The 22,007-nt window shown below is 54.2% G+C and overlaps 1 protein-coding gene across 1 annotated transcript; it reads right to left on the bottom strand.

Annotated features, from left to right (window-relative positions):
• Positions 1-1,615: 1,615 nt before the first annotated feature.
• IRGC (immunity related GTPase cinema) lies at positions 1,616-4,753 on the bottom strand. The gene is made up of 2 exons (XM_004460096.2): positions 4,665-4,753; positions 1,616-3,168 (listed from the first exon to the last, which is right to left on the bottom strand). Exon 2 carries the CDS (start codon positions 3,084-3,086, stop codon positions 1,695-1,697), a length of 1,392 nt encoding a protein of 463 aa, XP_004460153.1. The 5' UTR covers positions 3,087-3,168; positions 4,665-4,753; the 3' UTR covers positions 1,616-1,694.
• Positions 4,754-22,007: the final 17,254 nt, after the last annotated feature.

Below are 22,007 nucleotides of genomic sequence, written 5' to 3'. Positions count from 1 at the left end.
TCTGGGCCCCCAGCTCCTCTGCCCGGCGGCAGCTGCGCCCACCCTGACAGGGCTGTCCCGCTGAGTCTGGCACTCCCAGCCCATTCTGGCCTCCATCCCTTTGCCCACACTCAGCTCCAACCCAGAAAAAGCTCTCTTTTCACCTAAATCCTTCCTCAGTAATTGCCGTCTCCCCAGAAAGTCTTGTCCAGGCTCACAGGGCTTTGGGGGCCCCCCAGCCTGTCTGAAACTCCGCCCCTGATCTGGGGGATTAATTTTTTTTTTTAAGATTTATTTTCTTTATTTCTCTTTCTTTCCCCCTGTTGTCTGCTCTGCGTCCATTCACTGTGTGTTCTTCTGCTTTCGCTTGCACTGTCAGGTGGCACCGGGAATCTGTGTCTCTTTTTGTTGCGTCATCCTGCTGCATCAGCTCTCTGTGTGTGCGGTGCCACTCCTAGGCGGGCTGCGCTTTTTTCATGCAGGGCAGCTCTCCTTGCAGGGCACACTCCTTGCGCGTGGGGCTCCCCTACGTGGGGGACACCCCTGTGTGGCAGGGCACTCCTTGCGCGCATCAGCACTGCGCATGGGCTAGCTCCACATGGGTCAAGAGGCCCTGGGTTTGAACCCTGGCCCCTCCATATGGTAGGCAGATGCTCTATCAGTTGAGCCACATCCGCTTCCCTGGGGAATTAATTTTTTAAACAGGTGTGAACCTTCATTCAGCAGGTAAGAGATGGACTTGGGCAGGTGTGAGGGCGTCACTCACCTTTGCAGCCCGGGGAGCCAAGCCCGGGGGAAGTCACCTCTGAGTGTGGTTTCAGAGGCGCTCCAGGCACAACCCCGGCATTCACACACATGGGCACCCACACAGCCACGCAGGGAACGAGTGGCCCCAGGCTCAGGAAACGACTCCCATCACCACCGCAGGACGGAGCTGCACCCTCTGTCTCGCTGTGACACACAGAGTGTCTCCCGCTCCCAAAGGGGATGCCCTTCTCCAAGGCGTGCCCTCTCACCACCTCCCCTCAGTCTGTTTCCCCCGAGCTCCCCCTGGAGGCGAGCCCAGCGGCCACCCGGCCTTCCAGCTCCTTGCCACCCCTACCCCCACCCCCACCCTTGCCCCCGCCCTGGCCTACATCACTCCCCGGCAGCAGGGCTGGCCACGGGTGCCCAGTTGCCTGGCACCACTGTGCCAATCGCGGGCACCCATCGGCCGCCCCTCCCCTCCACACTGTCCAGAGGCCGCCTTTGGGACACTGGGAGTTCTCAGAGAGGGATACGGGATTGAAGCTAAAACAAGTACCTTAGCAGGCCCCAGGCCCCGCCCAGCCACCACATGGCGGGGACAGTGAACACGCGTCTCAAAACCAGGCCGGCCGGCCTGCCGCCCCTCGGGGACCAGGGAGAGACTCCCCAAGGAGCCCTCTGCCCACTCTCTATACCCGAACCCCTGCCCAGGACCAGCGCCTACCCGGTTCAGGTTGTCCTCTGTCCCCTCCGGGACTTGTGCCCACCTGCCTCCCCCCCACAATCGCCCACCCCAGGCCTGCCCAGGTGGCAAGCGCCTGTCGTTCCCTGCAGATCACCCCCGCCCCGTCCCCCAGCGCCCGCGCCCCTCGCGGTCACCACATCGGCCTTTTCTGTTGATTGGTTGGTTTTGTTAAGGTTCAGTTTGTGGGTCAGGCTGGGTGGGGGAGGGGACAGGGACTCCAGTTTCATTTCTCCTCGGACAAGTCGCGCTTCTTCCAGCTGTCGAGAATGTACTTGAGCAGGAGGCCGAGCTTCCTGCGGGCGGAGAGCGGGGCTTCCTCGCCGCCCCCCTCGCCGGCTCCCCGCTTCTCCACGCCGCCGTCACCCGCCGCCTCCAGGCTGAGCTCGGCCGGGGGCTCGTCCTCCTCCAGGGCCTTGATGCGGACCCGCTGGGCGTCCTCGGCCAGCTCGTTGAGGCAGCCCTGGAGCATGGCGTAGACGGTGCCGAAGCTGATGCCCCCGGCCACCAGGGTGCCGAAGACCGGGATGCCCCTCTCGAAGGCGCGCGCCACCCGCATGGCGCCGTCCGACGACTGCGAGTAGAGGCGCAGCACCGTCTCGGGCGAGACCTCGCTGGCCAGCGGCGAGCGCATGACCGAGCGCAGGTCGCCGGCCTGCTTGCCCACCTGCTCGGCCAGCTTGGCCAGCGAGTCGTCGTCCAGGCCGAAGCTGCGGTGGTAGCCGCGCAGCGAGCGCACCAGCAGGGCGTCGTCGTAGGCGGCCGCCAGCCCGGGCACGGGCAGGGCCTGGATGACGCCGGACACCAGGGCCGTCTTGAGCACCTGCTCCTGCAGCATGTCCTTCTTCCTCTGCAGGGCCTCCAGCGAGATGTCGGGCAGCGACAGCAGGCCGGCGTGGCGCCGGTGCGCGGGCAGGTCGTGCTCCCAGGTGGACACGAGCAGCGGGAAGTCGTAGCGGGCCGGCGACAGGTTGGACACGAGGAAGATGCGGGGCTCGGCCAGGCCGGCCGCGCGCAGCCTGTCGGCGCAGTGGTCGCGGATCTCCCGCAGCACGGCCGCCTCGCTGAAGCCCGAGGGCCGCTGGCTGCGCGTGGCCGCCAGGTCCTCGTCCACCTTGGTGCGCACGAAGTAGAACTTCTTGCCCTGGCGCAGGATCTCGGCGGCCAGGCGGGCCTCGACGGCGCCGCAGCGACGGGGCGACACCAGCAGGAAGAAGTCGTAGCGGCCGAAGTCCACCTGCTTCAGGTACTTGTCGGCCGGGCAGCCCGGGGCGCCGGCGCCCGGCAGGTCCCACAGGGTCACGTCGGGAAACTGCGGGTGCGGGTAGGGCGAGGGGTTCATCGTCGTCTCCACGACGCCCGTGAGGGCCGCGCCGGCGTCCTCGGCGCCCAGGCCGCGCAGGGCGTTGATGAGCGACGACTTGCCGGCGCCCGACTCGCCCGTGACGCCCACTTCCAGGCGGGTGCTCTCCGAGGAGGCCAGCAGCTCGCGGAGGCGGGACGCGGCCTGCGGGATGTCGCCCGACTCGAAGGCGGTGCGCAGGGCCTCCAGCTCTTCCTTGGCCATGAGAATGGTGGTCTCCTCCTCCCGGGGCCCCGGCGACCTGGCACCGGCCATGGCAGACAGCGGTTCGGGGGACGGCAGGGGGCGGGGAGAGTCACCGGACGGGGAGAAGGCTGCTGGTCACGTCTCCTGGGCCCTGGCGCGGGAGCGAGACATGCAGCGGTGAGGAGGAGGGGGCCCCCCGGGGGGACCCCACACCCCTCTCCCGCCTCAGGAATGTGCAGCCCGCTTCGGGCAGGAGCCAGGGGACCCGGAGTCTCTCCCGCTCGTGTCACCTCCAGGCTCTGCCACTGACCCGCTGTGTGGCCCGGGACGAACAGCTGCACCTCTCTGAGCCTATTTGCTTCTGCAGAGTACAGGCCTCACGAGAAATCTGTCCCCTGGAGTACTGCCAGGCGCCTGGGGGGTGACCCGGGAATGGGACTGGCTTCATGGGTGCGTGACCTGCGCCATCTCCCGGGGCCTGGGGCTGTAGAAGAGCCCGGGGCTCCGTTTAAGACCCCACCATCGCCGGCTTGAAATTCTGAGCATTTTTTTAACAAGAGGCCCCATGTTTTCATTTTGCACCGGGGCCCAAATCCTGTAGCCAGTGCCGCGTGGGCAAGGAATTAAGCCGAGCTGCGTGATAAGCTGGGGAGGACCCAGCCCTTGGGGCCACGCTGCCTGGGCTCAGGGGCCGGCTCTGCCACGTGCTTGCTGAGTGACTCGAGGCCAGTTCCTCACGGCTCTCTGCCTCCCTGTCCCTTCCGTAAAAGGGGGAGGGGGGGTAACTGACGATGGCTAAGCACCTCCTAGGGTTGCTGGGGGTGAAATTGAGTTAATACATGGAGGGTGCCTGGCACAGCATCATCACAGGGTCACCTCAGCACTCAGAGTCCCGGCTGTGTGCTTTCGGGCAAGTCCCTGCCCCTCTCTGGGCCTCCGCTGCCTCCTTGGTCTATGATCGTGCCCACCTAATTCAAGATGAACTTTCGAGTCATCCTCGGCTTCAGCCCGAGATGCTCACAGCCCTGCCGTGGCTCAGTTTCCCCTTGTTGAAACAAGGAGCCAGCCCACCTCCCTCGGGCCCCTCAGACCCCGCCACCCCCCCCCTTGAGCTTCCCTGGCCCTCTGTCCCCACTCACTGGCTTCTCCCTCGTCGGCCCTAGAATACACACGCTCACTGACAGAGGCCCCACAGAGCACCCTGGGAGGGGACGGGAGCTCGGACTAGACCAGTGACGTCCACAGCTCGGACCAGCCGGGACCCCCAGCGGGACCCCGAGCCCCTCCTGCCCCCCGGAGAGCTGCCCCCCTCGCCGCCTGCCTGCCCCTGTGTGCCTCCCCCACCTCCTCCCTACCTCCTCCCCTCCCCTGCTGCCCCTCCCACCCCACCCTGCAGACACAAGTCCTTTTGACAAGTTCCCACAGGATTGGCATGCCCCTACGCTGCACCCACTCCCTCCCTCCCGCGCCCCCTCTCCCCAGCCCATCTGGGCTACAACCCAGGTGGGGGAGAGCGGGAGCTGGGGACAGGCCCCCCCGGTCAGTGGCCACTGAGTAGAATTCCCACCAAGGGGCTGGGCTGGGGCCAGGAGCACAGCCACTGCCCGCCCCCCGGTCTGGCTGGACACCCCACCCTCGGGGACTCACCTGCCCTGCAGGCTCTCCCTCTCCCCTCACACTCTCCCCGCTGGGGTCTCCTCCGGTAGCCCAAGGTCAGACCCCGTTGCTAGGGCTCATTATGATAGGGAGCAGCGGCTTATTGGCCCCCTGGGCCCAGTGCAATAATGTGACAGTGATGTCAGGGGCGGGGCCCCAGGTGGGGCAGGACCCCGGCTGCCCCTGCGACACCCCGGGCCCTCAGAACCCCGCCCGGCCCCAGACGGAGCGTTCGAACACCCCGTTTTGCTCAAAACCCGTCCCTGGTCCCTTCCACCCCCAGGACCCAGTTCCAGCTCCTCAGCCCAGCACAGAGGGCCCTGCCCGCCACTCCCCACTCCCCTGTCCATGGGGACGCTGTGTTCTCCGGGTCATCCACAGCCCCTTCTCGATGGGCTGCACGCCCTCTGAGGGTGGTGATTTAGCTCAGCCGGCCCTGGCTGGTTGAGAGAAAACGTGGCAATGGGGTAGTGGGGAGGGGAGCGCCCGCACCATGACCCCGCACTGTGTCTGCCTGCCCTGCGCGCGCGGCCTGGGGTGGCACGGAGGACGCACCCACAGCCCAGCGGGCACCTGGACCACCTGGGTTCTGGCCTGCCTCATGCCTGGAATTCCATCTTCCTATCCCATCCACCCCCAGCCCAGCCTTCAAAACCGAACGCAGGGAGCAAATGTGCCTCGAGCAGCCGGGCACCTGCTTCCCAGGTGGGAGGTCCCAGGTTCTGTTCCCGGTGCCTCCTGAACAGCAATGAAAACAACAAGCGAATAAATGAAAAAACCAACTCAGGGGAGCTGATGCGGCTCAGTGATTGAGGGCCGCTTCTTATATCTGAGGCCCCGGATTCAATTCCTGACACGCCTGGTACCTCAAAAAAAAAAAAAAAAAAAAGACCACTCAGGTGCGGACTCTTCTAGAATGCCTCCATCCATTCTGCTCTCCCCCTGCTCGGCTTCCTCATGACCCTTTAAAATTGTCTGGGTGTGACAAAGGGGCAGATGTAAGCAGAGAGAGCCATGAAAGAGAAAAGACGGAGAGGCACAGAGCCCCCTTGGGGGGGGTGGGGGGCAGGTGGAGAAAAGCAGCCAGGCGGGAAGAGAGAGTGAACGAAAGACCCGGTCAGAACCGCCGACAGACGGACCCAGAGGCACAAGTTGCAAGAGACTGAAAAAGACAGAGACTCAGGAAGCAGGAACTGAGACGTGGAGACCGAGAGCCATCCAGCGAGGGAGCCAAAGGCCGAGAGAGTGAGGGACCCTGAACCCAGCCCCCCATCCTGTCCTCCAGCTCTGCAGCCTGCAGGCACCCCCCACCCTCTAGGTCCTTTCTAACAGCGCCAGCCCGGCACCCTCGGGCCTTGCTCTCTGCCTGGGCCTCTCCCGTCACCATTTCCCAATACGTGCCACAGGTCGGCGGGGCGCGTGGCAGGCGGCTCTGCGCAGGAGTCCCAGGTAACAGCTGGCTGGACCCTTTCTTCCCGGAGCAGGAGATGGGGGCCCAGGAAGGGGGAAGGCTCGCGCGGGTCACGCCCAGAGTCCGGGGAAGAGGGGGCCTCTGGCCATGGAGTCAAAGCTTGAGCAGCCAGGAAGAGAAACACGGACCAGCGCCTGCCCAGCGTCAGCCACATCCGAATCGACTGACGAACACGCACAAAAGACTGAGAGCCTAAAAAGTATTCTCTGGAGGAGGACTTGGCCCAGTGGTTAGGGCATCCGTCTACCACATGGGAGGTCTGTGGTTCAAACTCCAGGCCTCCTTGACCCTTGTGGAGCTGGCCCATGCGCAGTGCTGATGCGCGCAATCAGTGCCCTGCCACGCAGAGGTGTCCCCCGCGTAGGGGAGCCCCACGCGCAAGGAGTGCACCCCGAAAGGAGAGCCACCCAGTGCGAAAGAAAGTGCAGCCTGCCCAGGAATGGTGCTGCACACACGGAGAGCTGACACACAAGATGATGCAACAAAAAGAAACACAGATTCCCATGCTGCTGACAACAACAGAAGTGGACAAAGAAGACGCAGCAAATAGACACAGAGAACAGACAATCGGGGCGGGGGGAGGGAGATAAATAAATAAAATCTTTAAAAAAGAATTCTCTGACATTCCCAGAGTCTAAGCACACAGTGCAGCAGATACCTGAGACTCGGCTCCCAAATTCACAGACACCCATATCCGACCCAAGAGGGAAAGGGAAAATATGGACCTTCGAATACAGATCATTACAAAAAGCAAGACCGAGACAAATATACAAGAGCCTCACAAACACACAAACTCAGACACATGGCTCACAGGCCACCAGAGCCCGTTACACCCGACAACATGGACAGACTCCATCCCCTGAAACTGCCCACTCCCATCGATGACCTACATTCACTCTGCTCCAAGCACTGCCCGGGGGCCTCCAGGTCTGAGGAAAGGGGCGGCAGCAGCCCAGGTGACTGAGGGCCAAGACAGAGAGCCACCGAGCACCTGCGCTTATGCCACGCAGCCCAGGAGGGCTGCACGCTGCCCGGGACGCCCTACCGGCTGCTGGGAGCGCCCGCCAGAGAGAGGCTGCACCCTTGCCTGCCTGCCACAGCCTCCTCTTCTCTCTTCCTTCATCAGACGTTCAGCACCAATCCAAGCTCTGTCCTGGACTGGGTGTTGGAAATGCAGCAATGGCCAAGAGAGCCCCGGCTTTGCCTTAGGGGGCTCCAAGCCCAGGGAGGCCGTCAGATCCATCCCTAGATAGTGACAACCCGGAGGGGAGAGAAGCGGAGAAGATGTCCTGAGATCTGTGGGAGCCCAGATCCAGATCTCCCCGACCAAGCCTGGGAGACCAGGACGGCTTCCTGGAGGAGGGGGCCCTGAGCTGAGATCTGAAGAATGAGCTGGAGTGAGTCAGATGGCCTACTAGGCGGTGCGTTCCAGACTCATTGTTACAGACTGAATCCTGTCCCCAAAGAGACATGTTTGAGTCCTAACTCCTGGTCCTGCAAAAATGAACTCACTTGTAAAGAGGACCTTTGGAGATGTCATTAGTTAGGATGAGGCCAGCTTCAACAGACCGTGCTGGGGAACGGGGCATCCGCATGGACCCCTACCCACACCAGAGACAAAAAAGAGCCCAAAATCAATCAAAGAACTAAATGTAAGAGCTAAAGCCATAAAACTCCTGAAGAAAACGTGGGAGAGGCGTCTTAGACTTCACACCAAAAGGAAAACTAGATAAACTGAACCTCATCAAAATTAGAAACTTTTATTCACCCAAGGACATTAAGAAGAAAGTGAAAAGACAACCCAACAGAATGGGAGAAAATGTTGGGAAACCCTGTGGTGGATGGAATTGGACACCCCTGTTTGGACACGGCCTTGCTTTGCTCCACTCTGGTGGGTACAGACCCATTTAAATAGGATCTCTGCAAAACGTGACTTCAGCTAAGGTGTGGCCCCGCGCAGTGCGGATGGGCTTCTGTCCAAATTGCTGACGTCCTTTCTAAACAGGGTGAGGTAGATGGATGGAGAAAGTCACAGGCAAGAAATCAGGAGTCCGCTGAGCCCAGGGGGGACACATGGCCCTGGGACAGAAAAGTCAAGGGCCAAGGGCGGCTGGCCGTGAAACGCCACAGTCTTTGGGGAGAAAGCATCGGCTTGCTGGTGCCTCGATTTTAGACTTCTAGCCTCAGAACTGTGAGCCAATAAATTCCCATTGTTTAAGCCAACCCATTGTATGGTATTTGTTTTAGCAACCAGGAAACAGGAAAAAAAACATATCTGATAAGGGCCCAATATCCAAAATATATAAAGAATTCCTACAACTCAACAACAGAAAGACAGTCCAACCTAAAAATGGCCAAAGGACTAGAATAGATGTTTCTCCAAAGAAAATATATAAACGGCCAATAGACATAAAAGATGCCCCACATCATAAGCCCTTAGGGAAATGCAAATCAAAACCACAATGAGATACCATTTCACACCCACTAGAATGGTTACTATTAAAAAAGAACAGCAGAAAATAACTAGTGATGGAGAGGATGCAGAGAAATTGGAACTCAAGTTCATTGTAAAATAGTGCAGCCACTGTGGAAGTTTGTCAGTTCCTCAGAAACTTATACATAGAAATTACCATGTCACCCAGCAATCCCACTTCTAGAAAGCAGGTACTCGGATATCTACACACCAATTTTCACAGCAGCATTATTCACAGTAGCTAAAAGATAGATGCAGTCCATGTATCCATCAATGGATGAACAGATAAACAAAATGTGGTATATCCCTACAGTGGAATATCATTCAGCCACACAAGGAATGATGCTTTGATACACACGACAACATGGATGAACGCTGAAGACATCATGTTGAGTGAAATAAGCCCACAAAAGGACAAATACTGTATGGTATCACTTACAGGAAGTAACTAGAGTATGCAAATTCACAGAGACGGAAAGATTACGGGGTTGCAGGGGTGGGTTTGGGGATGGGGAATGGGGAGTTAGTGCTTAATGGGTCTAGAGTTTCTGTTAGGGGTGATGGAAAAATTTTGGTAAGGGACGGTGGTGATGGCAGCATAAGCTTGTGAATGCAACTAACACCACTGAACGGTATGCATGAAAGTGGTTAAAAGGGGAAATGTAATGCTGCATATATGTTACTGCAGTAAAAAAAAAAAAATTTAAAGATTAATTAATCCTTAAAAAAAAAAAAAGATGAGACCGAACTAGGTCAGGGTGGGCCCTGATCCCACAAGACTAGGATTATTATCAAGAAGGAAAATTTTGGACCAAGAGACAGACAACTGATGCAGAGACGCAGAGCCAGGGCGAGAGGGATGGCCATGGGACAGAGGCAGTGGCTGCCCCGAGATTCCGGCCGTCTCAGAGGAAGCATGGTCCTGCCAAACCCGGATTTCAGACTTCCAGCCTCCAGAACCATGGGACAGGTACGTCCCTGCTGTGTAAACCAAACCAGCACAGGGTCCTTTGTGGGAGCAGCCGTGGCAAGGTACGACCCTAAGGCGCCAGCCAATGCAAAGTCCCTGCCTGGAGAGAGCTGTCATTCATCCAATACTTCAGATACTCAGTCGTTTGGTCATTTCACAAATATTTATTCAGACTTGACCCCAGGGCAGACCCCGGGCTGGGTTCAGAGAGGTGAATCACGCTTGTCCCTGCTGTTCTAGAATCCACAGGCTGGTGGGGGCGACTGACAGGTCCCACACCGACACAGAACTGGTCAAAACAATAGCACTCATTTAACGAGATTTTCCAGCATGCCGGGTCCCGTTTCAAGACCACCGGGTAGAGTGACTCAGAACTGGAATTCTGTTCTCCCACCTGTCATCCCAGGGCAGACATAAAGCGCAGGAGATGAGACCAAAGCGACAAATGAGAAGAACACATTTATTCATCCATTTCTTCAGCAGATTCCATACATAATCAAACCTAAGATGCCGCCAGTTGCAGGATGCATCATTTGATGGCCCACTAACAAAGGAGGAAACGTTGCCAATTAAACTATGACACAATATTTCCTTATCACTTGAAAATTTTTGTTTTGTACATCCTGAAAGAGCTCTTTGTAGACTCACTTAGAAAACAGGGTTTTCTCGTATATACACATAAATAGGAAAGTACAAGGGAAATAAATTGGTTAAGCTATTCCTCAAATGACATAGAGCCTCTTTGGAATCCTTTTGCCTGTGATTCCAAAGTGGTCGCCATTCGTGCTTTCTGACGCTGCCTGCCCAGTCCTCTGGGCAACACGACGCGGTGGAAGGCAGGCTCCGTTATCACACCCGGGCAGTGACAGCTACGTCCCTATGGCTGCCTGGCTGACTGCGATTGTCAGGCACGGTCAACTATAATTTCTCTCTTTTTTTTTTTAAAGATTTATTTTATTTATTTCTCTCCCCTTCCTCCCGTTGTCTGCTCTCTGTGTGTGCTCTTCTGCATCTGCTTGCATTGTCAGGTGGCATCGGGAAACTGCATCTCTTTCATTGTTGTGTCACTTGCTGCGTCAGCTCTGCATGTGCAGCACCACTCCTGGGCAGGCTGTGCTTTTTTCATGCAGGGTGGCTCTCCTCGCGGGGTGCACTCCTTCTGCCTGGGGCTCCCCTGCGCAGGGGCGCCCCTGCGTGGCAGGGCATGCCTCACGCGCTGCAGCACTGTGCATGGGCCAGCTCACCACACGGGTCAGGAGACCCTGGGTATCGAACCCTGGACCCTCCATGTGGTAGGCGGACGCTCTATCAGTTTAACATGCCAGCTTCCCAACTATAGTTTCTTTATTTGGGAGATGTTAAAATGTGTGTGTACGGCGGGGATAAAGAGCATCTCAGAATCAATGAAAAGCAAGTGCTACCTGAGCGTCCCCTCTGTCTGGCTTGTCTGGGCACACAGCCTGGGCCTGCCCCCAGGCAGGAAGTTCATGCAGTACATACTTACTATGTGCCAAGGGCCTGTTGGCTGACGGGGGGGGACCCAGCCCTGCCCCCACAGGACTGAGTCCAGTAGGGGACAAAGACCCATCCCCAGGCAGTGACGGCCCTCAGTGGTTACGGCCAGGTAGGAGCCCAGAGGGCTGTGGGAGCAGAGAGGTGCCTGACCCAACCTTGGGGCAGGAGCACCATTTAGCAAAAGTTCATTCATTCATCACACCCTTCCTGAACCCCTGCCGTGTGCCAGGGCCCCGCGGCTGAGGATGGAGGTGCGTCAGTGACCAAGACGGTCCCTTCTCTCGGGAGGCTCCCTGACCTCTGCTTCCTCTGCGTCCTTCCTTTTCTCTTGCCCACTGCCAATCCCCCTCCTTTCCTTCTTCCTCCCTAGCCTTAGAAACCTGAAAGCACTTCCCCAGGAACGTCTACACACCAACCTTCCCCTGGGTCAGCCTGAAGTTAGGCTCCAGGGATCCAGCCAGCCAGCTAGCCATTCAACTAGTTACTGGATGCCATTTAAAAAAAAAAAAAAAAGATGTATTTTTTATTTATTTCTCTCCCCTTCCCCCCGCCCCAGTTGTCTGCTCTCTGTGTCCATTCACTGTGTGTTCTTCTGTGACCGCTTCCATCCTTATCAGCGGCACTGGGAATCTGTGTTTGTTTTTGTTGTGTCATCTTGTTGTGTCAGCTCTCCGTGTGTGTGGTGCCATTCCTGGGCAGGCTGCACTTTCTTTCGCACTGGGCGGCTCTCCTTACGGGGCACACTCCCCACGCGTGGGGCTCCCCTACACGGGGACACCTCTGCATGGCAGGGCACTCCTTGCGCGCATCAGCACTGTGCATGGCCAGCTCCACGCGGGTCAAGGAGGCCCGGGGTTTGAACCGCGGACCTCCCATGTGGTAGACGGACGCCCTAACCACTGGGCCAAGGCTGCTTCCCACTGGATGCCTTTTATGTATCATTGATAAAGTGGTGAACGAGACACAGAAGTTCCTCGTCCATGTGGAGCTTATATTTTTTTGACAGATGTAGATAAAAATAATTAAGATAGAGCCAAGTAGTGAGGAGAAAAAATAGAAGAAAAAGAAAGGGCCAGGGGGCCAGGAGTGAAGGGAGGCTGCTTCTACACTCAGCGCCACTATCCTGGCGAGAAGCAGGGCCAGGACCAGGGCGAGGCGAGTGAGGCACTGGCTTCGGGAGCACAGTTTAAGGCAGTGCCAAAATTCATAACCAAAATAAATAATCGTTTCATCAAATATTTAAAAAAAAAAATCAATGCAAAAAATCCATGATTTTTTTGTCTTTATTTATTTTTTTAATATTACATTAAAAAAATATGAGGTCCCCAAAAACCCCCCACCCCCCTCACCCCACTCCTCCCCCATAACAACAATCTCCTCCAAGTATCGACATTTAAAATAAAGACCAAGGTCATGCCGAGCTATCTTGGAACCTGAAGGAAAGGGGAAAATGTGCCTCCCCAGCTTTAACGGGCACAAACTTATCAATCATATTTTCAAAATCTACTTCTTGTCTTTTCTCATTTTCAAATGCAAGAACCAAACTGCCGTGTTTGACAATTTCTCTTGACCAAGCCATGGCCTTAAATAATTTTTCATCAGTGTCAGCTGAAATAAACTAATAATCAATTCTGTCTGGGTATAAATAAAATATTTTAACTGAAAATACTGTGCATTTTCATATACCGACTTTACAACTTTTCAATATATTTTTCAATGACTATAACATTCTAAGGAAACATTAGCCGTTAAAAAAAAATACATAAAATCACGTGTGCATGGGAACATGTGACTTAGCCCAGCGCCAGTCAGAACCCCGACCTCAGGAGGTGCAGGGAGTTGGGGCAGGGCCGTTTCCTGAAGGGAGGAGAGTGAGGGCAAAGGATTCTGGGAAGTCAGGTTCTGCCTGGCCAAGAGCCGTGCTGCCATGCAGAGTCAGGCTCAAGAAGAAACACTTGAGGTCAACCCAGCATCACCTGTCAGTGAATTAAATCCACTCAGCCCCTTCAACCCAGATCCCCACTCCCGAGGACCTGTCCCAGACATTTAGGGACTGAAGTGACTGAGTTGACTGCCCTCTGGCCTCAGCAGGGCAGAAGAGGTGTCCAGAGGGACCGCACCAGGGTGGAGATGACACCGGGGGAGGTGGGGGCAGCTGCTCCTTGACCCCATGTCAACATTTCTGATTCTTAGTTGTGAACCATAACTTCCTTTACATTTCATTATACATTTCATAATTTTCTTTAAATGCATGAAAGGGACATCTCATCCAAGCTTTTAAAATGTATTATACGAGAGCGGATGTGGCTTAAGCAGTTGGGTGCCTGCCTCCTACAAGGGAGGTCCCAGTGCCTCCTAAAGAAAATGAGCGAGACAGCAAACTGACATGACCGGCCGGCACGATGGGCTGATGCAACAAGATGATGCAACAAGGAGACTCAGCAAGAGACACAACAAGCAGGAAGCAGATCTGGCTCAAGCGACTGAGCGCCTCCCTCCCACATGGACCCAGGTTTGGTTCCTGGTGCCTCCTAAAAGAAGACGAGGAGACTCAGAGAGCACACAACAAACAGACACAGAGAGCAGACAGCGAGCACAAACAACAAGGTGGGGGGAAATAAATAAATAAATCTTTTTTTAAAAAAGTATTACACATTATTGAAGATACACAGACACATAACAATAAAAGCTCCTGATGTTTACTGCTGAATTTCTCATGGTGGGAGGGGGAGAAAGGAAGTAATGTGAATTCCCATCAAGAGGACAATGAATGAATAAATTCTGGTACCACACCAGAAACTGTTCTGCAGCTATTTAAAAAGGATGATTCATGTGACTTGAAGGATTTCCGTGAGCTATTGTTGAGTGTGCAAAGCAAGATACAGAGGGCTGTGGCTAATATCCTATTATTGAAAGACACAAAAAAAACACAGAACTATTTATATATATATATATGTAGATATGAAATACAGGATTGTTTGACCTTGAAAATAACACGCTATATACTAGGTTAACAAAAAATCCCCAGAGGGGTATCCTGTGGGGTGGGAGCTCTGGGGGAGGAGAGGAGAAACCCCAGCAGAAAAGGAAAAAGACCATTAAAAAAACTAAAAGTGTGAATGATGCTGCAACATTAGAAGTCTCCATGCTCAGGAGAGGGATGAGTCCTCTGGGGGAGGAGAGAGAAGAGAGGTTGCGGGCAGGGAAGAGGACATTGAGAAATCCAGCTGTTTTGATAACGTCTTCTGCCGTTCGGCTGGGTCGGGACACACTGCTTATTCATTCTTGGCTGTTGCAGGTCTTAAATAATTTGACAGCAAGTTTTAAAAGCTGGAATACGTGCTCCCAGGTCTGCCCTTATGGAAAATGAGAAGGAGACGATGAAGTTGCGTGCCCAGGCTGGTCCCCGGTGCCCTGGAAGTCCCTTTCGTGCCCTGCAGTAAATGACTTCCACCTGCAAGTTTCCCGAGCGCCCGCCAGCGGCCCCGGGGTCAGGTGAGGTGGGGGGATCCCTGGGCCTCCAGCTGGCAGAGACTGTGCCTCGCTCAGCCCCTCCACTGGCACCCGCAGCTTCCTCCACGCAGACGCCTCAGGCAGGCTTCCTCCCGACAGGAGGCTCTGTTGGGTCCGGAAAGAGCGGGGCTTTGCAAGTCGAACACACCCCCTGCTGCACGGCCCCCCAAAAATAATAGCAATGGCTGCCTTAATTTTTTTTTCCCTGTGGCTGCCCTTTACTTTTATTAAGTTCCTACGAAATACCAAGCGCTGTTTGGAGTGCTATGAAAGTCCATATCAACTCTTTCAACCCTCACATCACCTCTGAGTAGCTCCGTTATGGCCCCATTTTATCAACGGGAAAGCTGACGTCACGCAAGTCACGGAGCTAGTTCCTGGCAACGCCGGCTTTCGAACCCAGAACACTGGCCCCAGAGCCCGTCCTCTTCATCACGACGCTGGCATCTCTGGCTCTATCTGCATTTTGAACTATTTTAAATGATTTTGCAGGGGAGGCTTTAGAAAAATGCCAGTGCCCCGTGGGTGAGGGAGACGCCAGGGGCTTTGGCTAAAGGGCGGGAGTGGGGCGGGCTTTATTCTCCTCAGCCCTCCCTCCCACAGAGGCAGGGGGCTGCAAGGCTGGGAGTGCCCACAGGCCTGGTGTGCGCCCAGGTATCTGTGGGTGAAACACGATGGCTGGGGTTTCCTTTAAAACGTCTCAGCACAGTAAGGAAGGGAGGGAAGAGGAAGGAAGAGAGGGGAGAGAAAGAGAAGCTAATTGTCGAAATGCAGATCATTGTTGACGCCGGGGAGGGATAGCAGTGTACTATTCTCTCTACTTTTGTATATGTTTGGACATTCCCTTAATGTTTATGGAAAATCAAAGTTTCTGCTCTGGAGTCAGACCGATATGGGTTCAAATCCCAGTGCTGCCACTTAGCTAGCAATCTTTTCTCATCCCTGAGCCTCAGTTTCCTCTCCTATACAGAAGGAATCATAACAGTACAGTTGGCGTGATGGTTTACAGCCCTGGGAAGTGGCTACTTGCCTCTGTTGAAAGGGTAGACTGTACCAAGCCTGGGTCTTTACATCCCTTTCAGTAATGTGAGGTTAGGCTCAGAGAGGTTGAGACTTGTCCAAGGCCACACAGGAGATAAATGGTTAATCCACACTACAAACCCAAGTCTGAGTCCAGAGAGCTTCACCAGCAACCCATCGGGGGTAGCAATTTGAGATTTGGTTTTACCCCCCAACTCTGCCAGGCATTCCCTTTGTGACCTCTGTACTAGTCAGGATAGGTCAGGTGATGCCACAGAAACAGCCTTGGCATCCTGGTGGCTTCCAACAACAAGAAAGGTTCATTTCTCACATCGCATGTCCACAGGGGGCCAGCGGGGCTCTGCTCCACGTCCTCATCACTTCGGGCCTGGCCCAGGTTGGCAGATTCTGTCGGGAACCTTGTAGTGGCACAGAGAGAAGGGACAGGGTGAACCACTGGCTGGCCCGCCAGGCTTCTGCCCAGAAGTGACCACATGTCAGGGGCCTGTGAGGAGCTCCCTCACCTTTCAGCACTGGGTCTGATGACTCTTAGATCTGCGTGAATTAATAGCTAGACACGTCCAGTCACCGGCTGAGTGCCTTTGGGTAGAAGACCTCAGGGTCTCCCTGCTGCACCTGCACAGCGAAGGCTGTAATGCTTACCTCATAGGGCACTGAATGAGATCAGTGATGTGCAACACACACAGAGGTAGTCACACATATTACTTCCTTCCTCTTTCTTTTTAATGGCATCCCAACAGCTACCATTTATGGGGTGCTTATTACTCACTCACTAGGAGCTCTGTGTTCTTTCACATTTCCAGGAACTCCTATACACCCAATTTACACATAAGGAAGCACTTCCGTGTAAGGAAACATTTATGTGTGTTTTCTTTTGTGTAAATGTGTAAGAGGAAGAGATCTGCCCAATAACATTGTTATTTACCTGTAGTTTTTCAGTCCCGTAATGCTGGGGCTAAGTGGCTGAGAGTTACATTCCCAAGTGCCCTTGCTGCCTGGCCGGTAAAGAGGCAGCACTGCAGATAGGAAGGTAAACAAAAATAAGACATGCTTTCCCACCTCTCACTTCTTCTGGCAGCGTAAATGGAAATGGCTGTGGTGACTCCGTGGCCCCAGCTCTGGGCACAGAGCCCCCCACCTGTGGTGCTGCTAGACGGCGGTAACACGACCTCCTCCCTTTTGGTCTCCCAGCACCAGGGGTGGGAGTTGCTCCCTGTAGCTGCAGGGCGCACGCAGTGGATTGTATCTTCCAAAAACGATCACAGCAATATGCCTGGTCCTACACGCTCTTTCAGAACTTTGTCACTCTTCACTTCCCACCAAGAATGGAGTCTATTTCCCCTTTCTTTGAACCTGGCAGAGTTTTGTGACTGCCTTGATACCCAGAATGTGCAGAAGTGTGGTCACACGACTTCTGAGTCTAAGTCATAAAAGGAAGCAAGGCTTCTTTCTCAGGATGCTCTTTGTGTGGTCTGAAGCAGTGTGTGCCCTACAAAAACAGGTTCTTTAATCCATTCACGGGGGTCTGCACCATTGCAAGTAGAACCCTTTGATGAGGCTACTTCAGTTAAGATGTGACCCAACTCAATCAGAGTGGGTCTTTTTTTTTCTTTAAAGATTTATTTATTTCTCTCCCCTTCCCCCGACCCAGTTGTCTGTTCTCTGTGTCTATTGGCTGCATGTTCTTCTTTGTCTGCTTCTGTTGTTGTCAGCAGCATGGGAATCTGTGTTTCTTTTTGTTGTGTCATCTTGCTGTGTCAGCTCTCCGTGTGGGCAGCACCATTCTTAGGCAGGCTGCACTTTCTTTCGCACTGGGCAGCTCTCCTTACGGGGAGCCCTACTTGCGCATGGGGCTCCCCTACGCGGGGGACACCTCTGCGTGGCACGGCACTCCTTGCGCGCATCAGCACTGCGCATGGGCCAGCTCCACACGGGTCATGGAGGCCCAGGGTTTGAACCGCGGACCCCCCATGCGGTAGACGGATGCCCTAACCACTGGGCCAAGTCCGCTTCCCCAGAATGGGTCTTAATTCTCTTCCTGGAGTCCTTTATAAGTGGAATGAAATTCAGACAGAGAGAGAGAAAGCCACCGGAAGCAAGAAGTTGAAATGGAATCCAGAAGTGAAGGAAGACACTGCCATGTGCCTTGCCATGTGACAGAGGAACCAAGGATCACTGGTAGCCAGCCCCAGAACACCACAGCCTTTGAGGAGAAAGCATCGCCTTGATGATGCCTTGATTTAGACATTTTCCCGGCCTCAAAACTATGAGTGCATAAATTCCCACACCTGACCCATGTCATGGTATTTGCTTGAGCAGCCTAGAAATCGAAAACCCAAGAGCATCTACTGCTGCGTAACAAATGATCACAAACTCAGCATCTTGAAACAGCACCCTTTCAAGGTCAAAAGTCTGGGTGGGCTTGACAGCTTGGGATCTCACAAGGTTGATGACAAGGTGTTGGCCAGGCTGGCCTCCTACTGGGGTTTTGAGGATCTCTTTCAAGTGCATTCGGATTGTTGACCGAATTCATTATCTTGCAGTTATAAAATCAAGGGAGCTGTTTTCTTGCCAGCTATTGGCTGGGATCACTGTCAGTGATCCCTCAGGTCCTTTCCGCATGGCTCCCTCCCACTTCGAGCCAGCAGTGGTGCACTGAATCCTTTTTATGCTTGAGCATCTCTGACTTCTCCTTCTGCTACCAGCCAGAAAAACACTCTCTGCTTTTAAAGGGTTTAAGTGACTAGATTAAGCCTGCCAAAATAATCTCCCTTTGGATGAACTCAAAGTCAACTGATGAGTTGATTAATGTTTAATTACATCTACAAAATTCCTTTTTATTTTATTTTATTTATTTCTGCAAAATCCCTTTTTCCATGTAACAGAACACAATCACTGGCTTGGTGTTAAATTCGTAGTTCTGGGGATTAGGGCAGGAAATCCTGGGGGTCTATTTTAGAATTCTGCCTATCACAAACCCAGACACCATGCTGTGAGGTAGCCCAAGCTACATGGCAAGGCCACATGCAGGTGTCCTGGCTCAGGTTTCCGTCAACACCCAACTAACTGCCAGATCTGTGAGTGAACGAGTCCACACGTACGTCCAGCCCGCAGCCTGAAGCTCCCCAACTGATGCTTCAGACACCATGAAGCTGACCCAAGCCGTCCCAGCTGTGTCCTGTGTGAATTCCTGACCCACAGAACTCATGAACTTACTAAGCGGTTGTTTCACACCACTAAGATTTGGAGTAATTTGTTACACAGCCACAGTGGCTAGAGCAGCCTCCACCTACCATTTTGTCCTCCAGCTCCCCTCCTTCTCTTTTATGTTCTCCCAGCCCTTCCAACACAGTATAAGTAATTAAGTAATCCCCTGGATTAAATTCCTTCTGTTGAAACACCTATGGTGTTTTTTCTTTTCCAGAATGATCCCAACTATCTCACCTCTTTTCTTCCTTGCTAGTAGAATCCCATTTTGTCCAGAATTCAGGGTAGCCAGATACTTCAGAATAGGCTGGATCTTTCTCAACCCCCAGGACTGAATTCTTGATTGGGCAAAGTCCATCATCTCGCCCTTGATTGGCTGGCTCAATTCTGGCCAAGGAGGAGGGAGGGGAAATCTGCTGGTTGATGGAGTTTCTGAGAAGATGAGGATGGGAGGGATCCCCTTCCAGCTTTAGATATGGTTATATGAGGGTGCAATGCCAAAGCTACTGCCGTCATCATGCTAACACCAACATGCTGAGGATAGCAGAGCAGAAAGGTTGGTTTTCGATGCCTCCTTTGAACTGCTGAATTAATGAACCCTAGGCACTTTTTTTTTTTGCTCTGGAATATAATAACTTATCCTTACTTCTCCTGCCTTGGGGCCTTGCACTTATAGTTCCTTTGCCTGAGGTACCCCTCACTTCTACCCCAGACATCTGTACTGCCCTCTCCTTCACTTCCTTCAGGCATTTACTCAAATGTCACCTTACTGAGGCCTCCACTCCACCCTTCCACAGCACACCCCAGTTTTCTTCCCTGCACTCAATTCTCCATAACACTTCCTGCCATCTGGCATAGTCTATGTAATATTGATTTACTATCTGTCTCCCCTACTAAAACATGAGCTCCATGAGGGCAGGCAATTTTGCTTTGCTTACACTCTATCCCCAGGGTCTAGAATGGTGTTTGGCACATCTCGCTCTGTGCTAATAATAAACGGCTTGTTCCAGCTACAGTTCTTTTAGCTGGGCTAGCTGTTACTTTCAGCTGAAAGCAAATGGTCTCGACTTTCCATTTTTCTTCCTCTGCTCAATCCTCTGGGTTCCATGCTGCTCCTAAATGATGCTCGCTCCAGCCTCAGCGCTTGATCCATGCCCACCCTGGCTCCCAGACATGGCTATCTGCAGGACCTGCCAGGTCCCAGGACCCTCTAGCCCCTGAGAGACCCCAGAGGAGAAAGTAGACCACATCAGGGCCCTATTTGGGGCTGTAACTTCAGAAAAATGAAATTCAAGCCACTCAGCATTGTGGGATGCCATTCATTCAGAGTTGATTACAGCTGGGAGATTGGACCTAGACAGAAGACTGTCTTCTCACCCCACCCAAGAGCCCCCTCCACTCTGGCCCAGGGGAGGGTCGAATGGAGCATCCTAAAAGCCTGGGGAGGAAGTGGTCCATATATCCCACTTTGGCTTCCCTGGACTTGCTGGACCCCAAAGAGGGAGACTGAAGAAAGGGAAGTTGCTTCCCAATGTTTGAGAGAAGAGATCTGGCCCTAAACTGAGGGTGTAGCCTGGTATTGGGGATCCCTTAGTTTGAGAAAAGAGGTTTAGTCTTTGGGGCTCTCTGGTCTGAAGGAGAATGTATAGCCACAGGGGCTTCTCCAATCTGAGGAAAAAGGAAAACAGTCTGAGGGAGGAAGTCAGGCACTGGGGAAGCCCCTAATCTGAAGAAGAAGAGTTAGCTCTAGTTGAGCAAAGAGACCTGACTTCAGCAGGGGAAGGGTGGTTTTAGTCCAAGGGGGGCAAACACAGCCCTAGTCTGATGGAGGAGGTATAGACTCAGGTCAGGGAGGGGGTCTTAGTGTGAGAGGGAAATAGCCCTGGTGCAAGGAAAGAGGACACCTTGGGGAAACTCTTAATCTGAGGCAGAAGGCCTGGATTTTGAAACCCTAATCTGAGGGAAGAGGTTTATCTCTGGCTCCTGAATTTCTTACCAGAAGCTTCCAGGCCCCAGAAATGTCCGAGTAGAGGGGAGCCAGGGCGCCATCTGGCGACCCAAGATACAAGAGGGGCAGCTTCCCGGCGAGGGTGGTCGAGGCGGGCCCCTCAGGAGAGTGCCCCGGTCCCCAGGGCGACCACTAGCACAGGCAGGGCGAGGCGGAGGCCGGGCGCCGCGGCCGAAACGCACTTGGCCTCGAGGACGGCGCGCTGGCGGGAGCTGCAGGCGGGCGGGCCGGCCAGCCGGTGGCCCGGGAGCGCCGGGAGCCCCTCGGCCACCGCCTGGGGCCCGCACAGGTCGCGGGAGCCGCAGCCGCGCACGCTCACGTTCCGGCCGCCTGCGGAGACGGAAGAGGCCGGGCGTGAGCACACGCGCGCGCGCACTCGTTCACATCGGCGCGCACACGCGAGCGTACACGCGCGCCCCTGGCACGCGCGTCACCCGCTGACTGACACCCAGCCCGGCGTCGCCCTCCCCAGACTCGGGGCGGTCGCTGACCCGGCGAAGTTCCCCAAAACGCCCGCCCGCCCGGTGGGGGCGCCTCGTTGGTGTTTCCCCAGATCCGCCTCGGGATCTGCCAGCAGCGCTGAGGTTTCCTAAAGACGTTGTCACATCCAAAAGGAAAACCGGGGTCAGGCCAGCCTCGGAGGGAATCCAGGTCCTTCCTGGAACTCAGTAGGAATGTCTGTTTCTTGAGCCCGGGTTTTGTCGAGGCTGTGCTTTCCTTGTTGCTCTTTATACCTTACACGCTTGACTCCTATTCTTTTACTCAGGCGCTAACAAATTAATAGTAATAAAAAATGAGCTATCTTAATGACACTCAGAAGCCACTCTCTCTTCCACAGGTGGCCCCAGCCAGTTTAGTGCAAAGCTTTCTCTGCTTTGTCCTATGCTTCTTTAGAGCCATATATGATAAAATATAATAAGGTGATATATTTATAGACAGATATAAATATCCAAATGTAACCACCTTGTAGAAGACTTGACAGGGGGATAGGAAAGTGAACTGGTCTTATTTTTCCAATTAAAAAAAATCCTCACAACAATTGTAGGCTATTTTTAAGTCCTTATCTTTGAGATATATTTGGAATTAAATTATTTTTAAGCCCTTAACTTTAAGAGCTATATTTGGAAATACTTAAG

Source organism: Dasypus novemcinctus, chromosome 18 (genome assembly GCF_030445035.2).
Source record: "Dasypus novemcinctus isolate mDasNov1 chromosome 18, mDasNov1.1.hap2, whole genome shotgun sequence".
Classification (NCBI taxonomy): Eukaryota; Metazoa; Chordata; class Mammalia; order Cingulata; family Dasypodidae; genus Dasypus; species Dasypus novemcinctus.
This window is presented reverse-complemented; position numbering and strand designations above follow the sequence as displayed.

Coding starts and splice junctions, on each gene's coding strand:
- IRGC (XM_004460096.2), bottom strand. CDS start 3,086: ATGGCCGGTGCCAGGTCGCCGGGGCCCCGGGAGGAGGAGACCACCATT.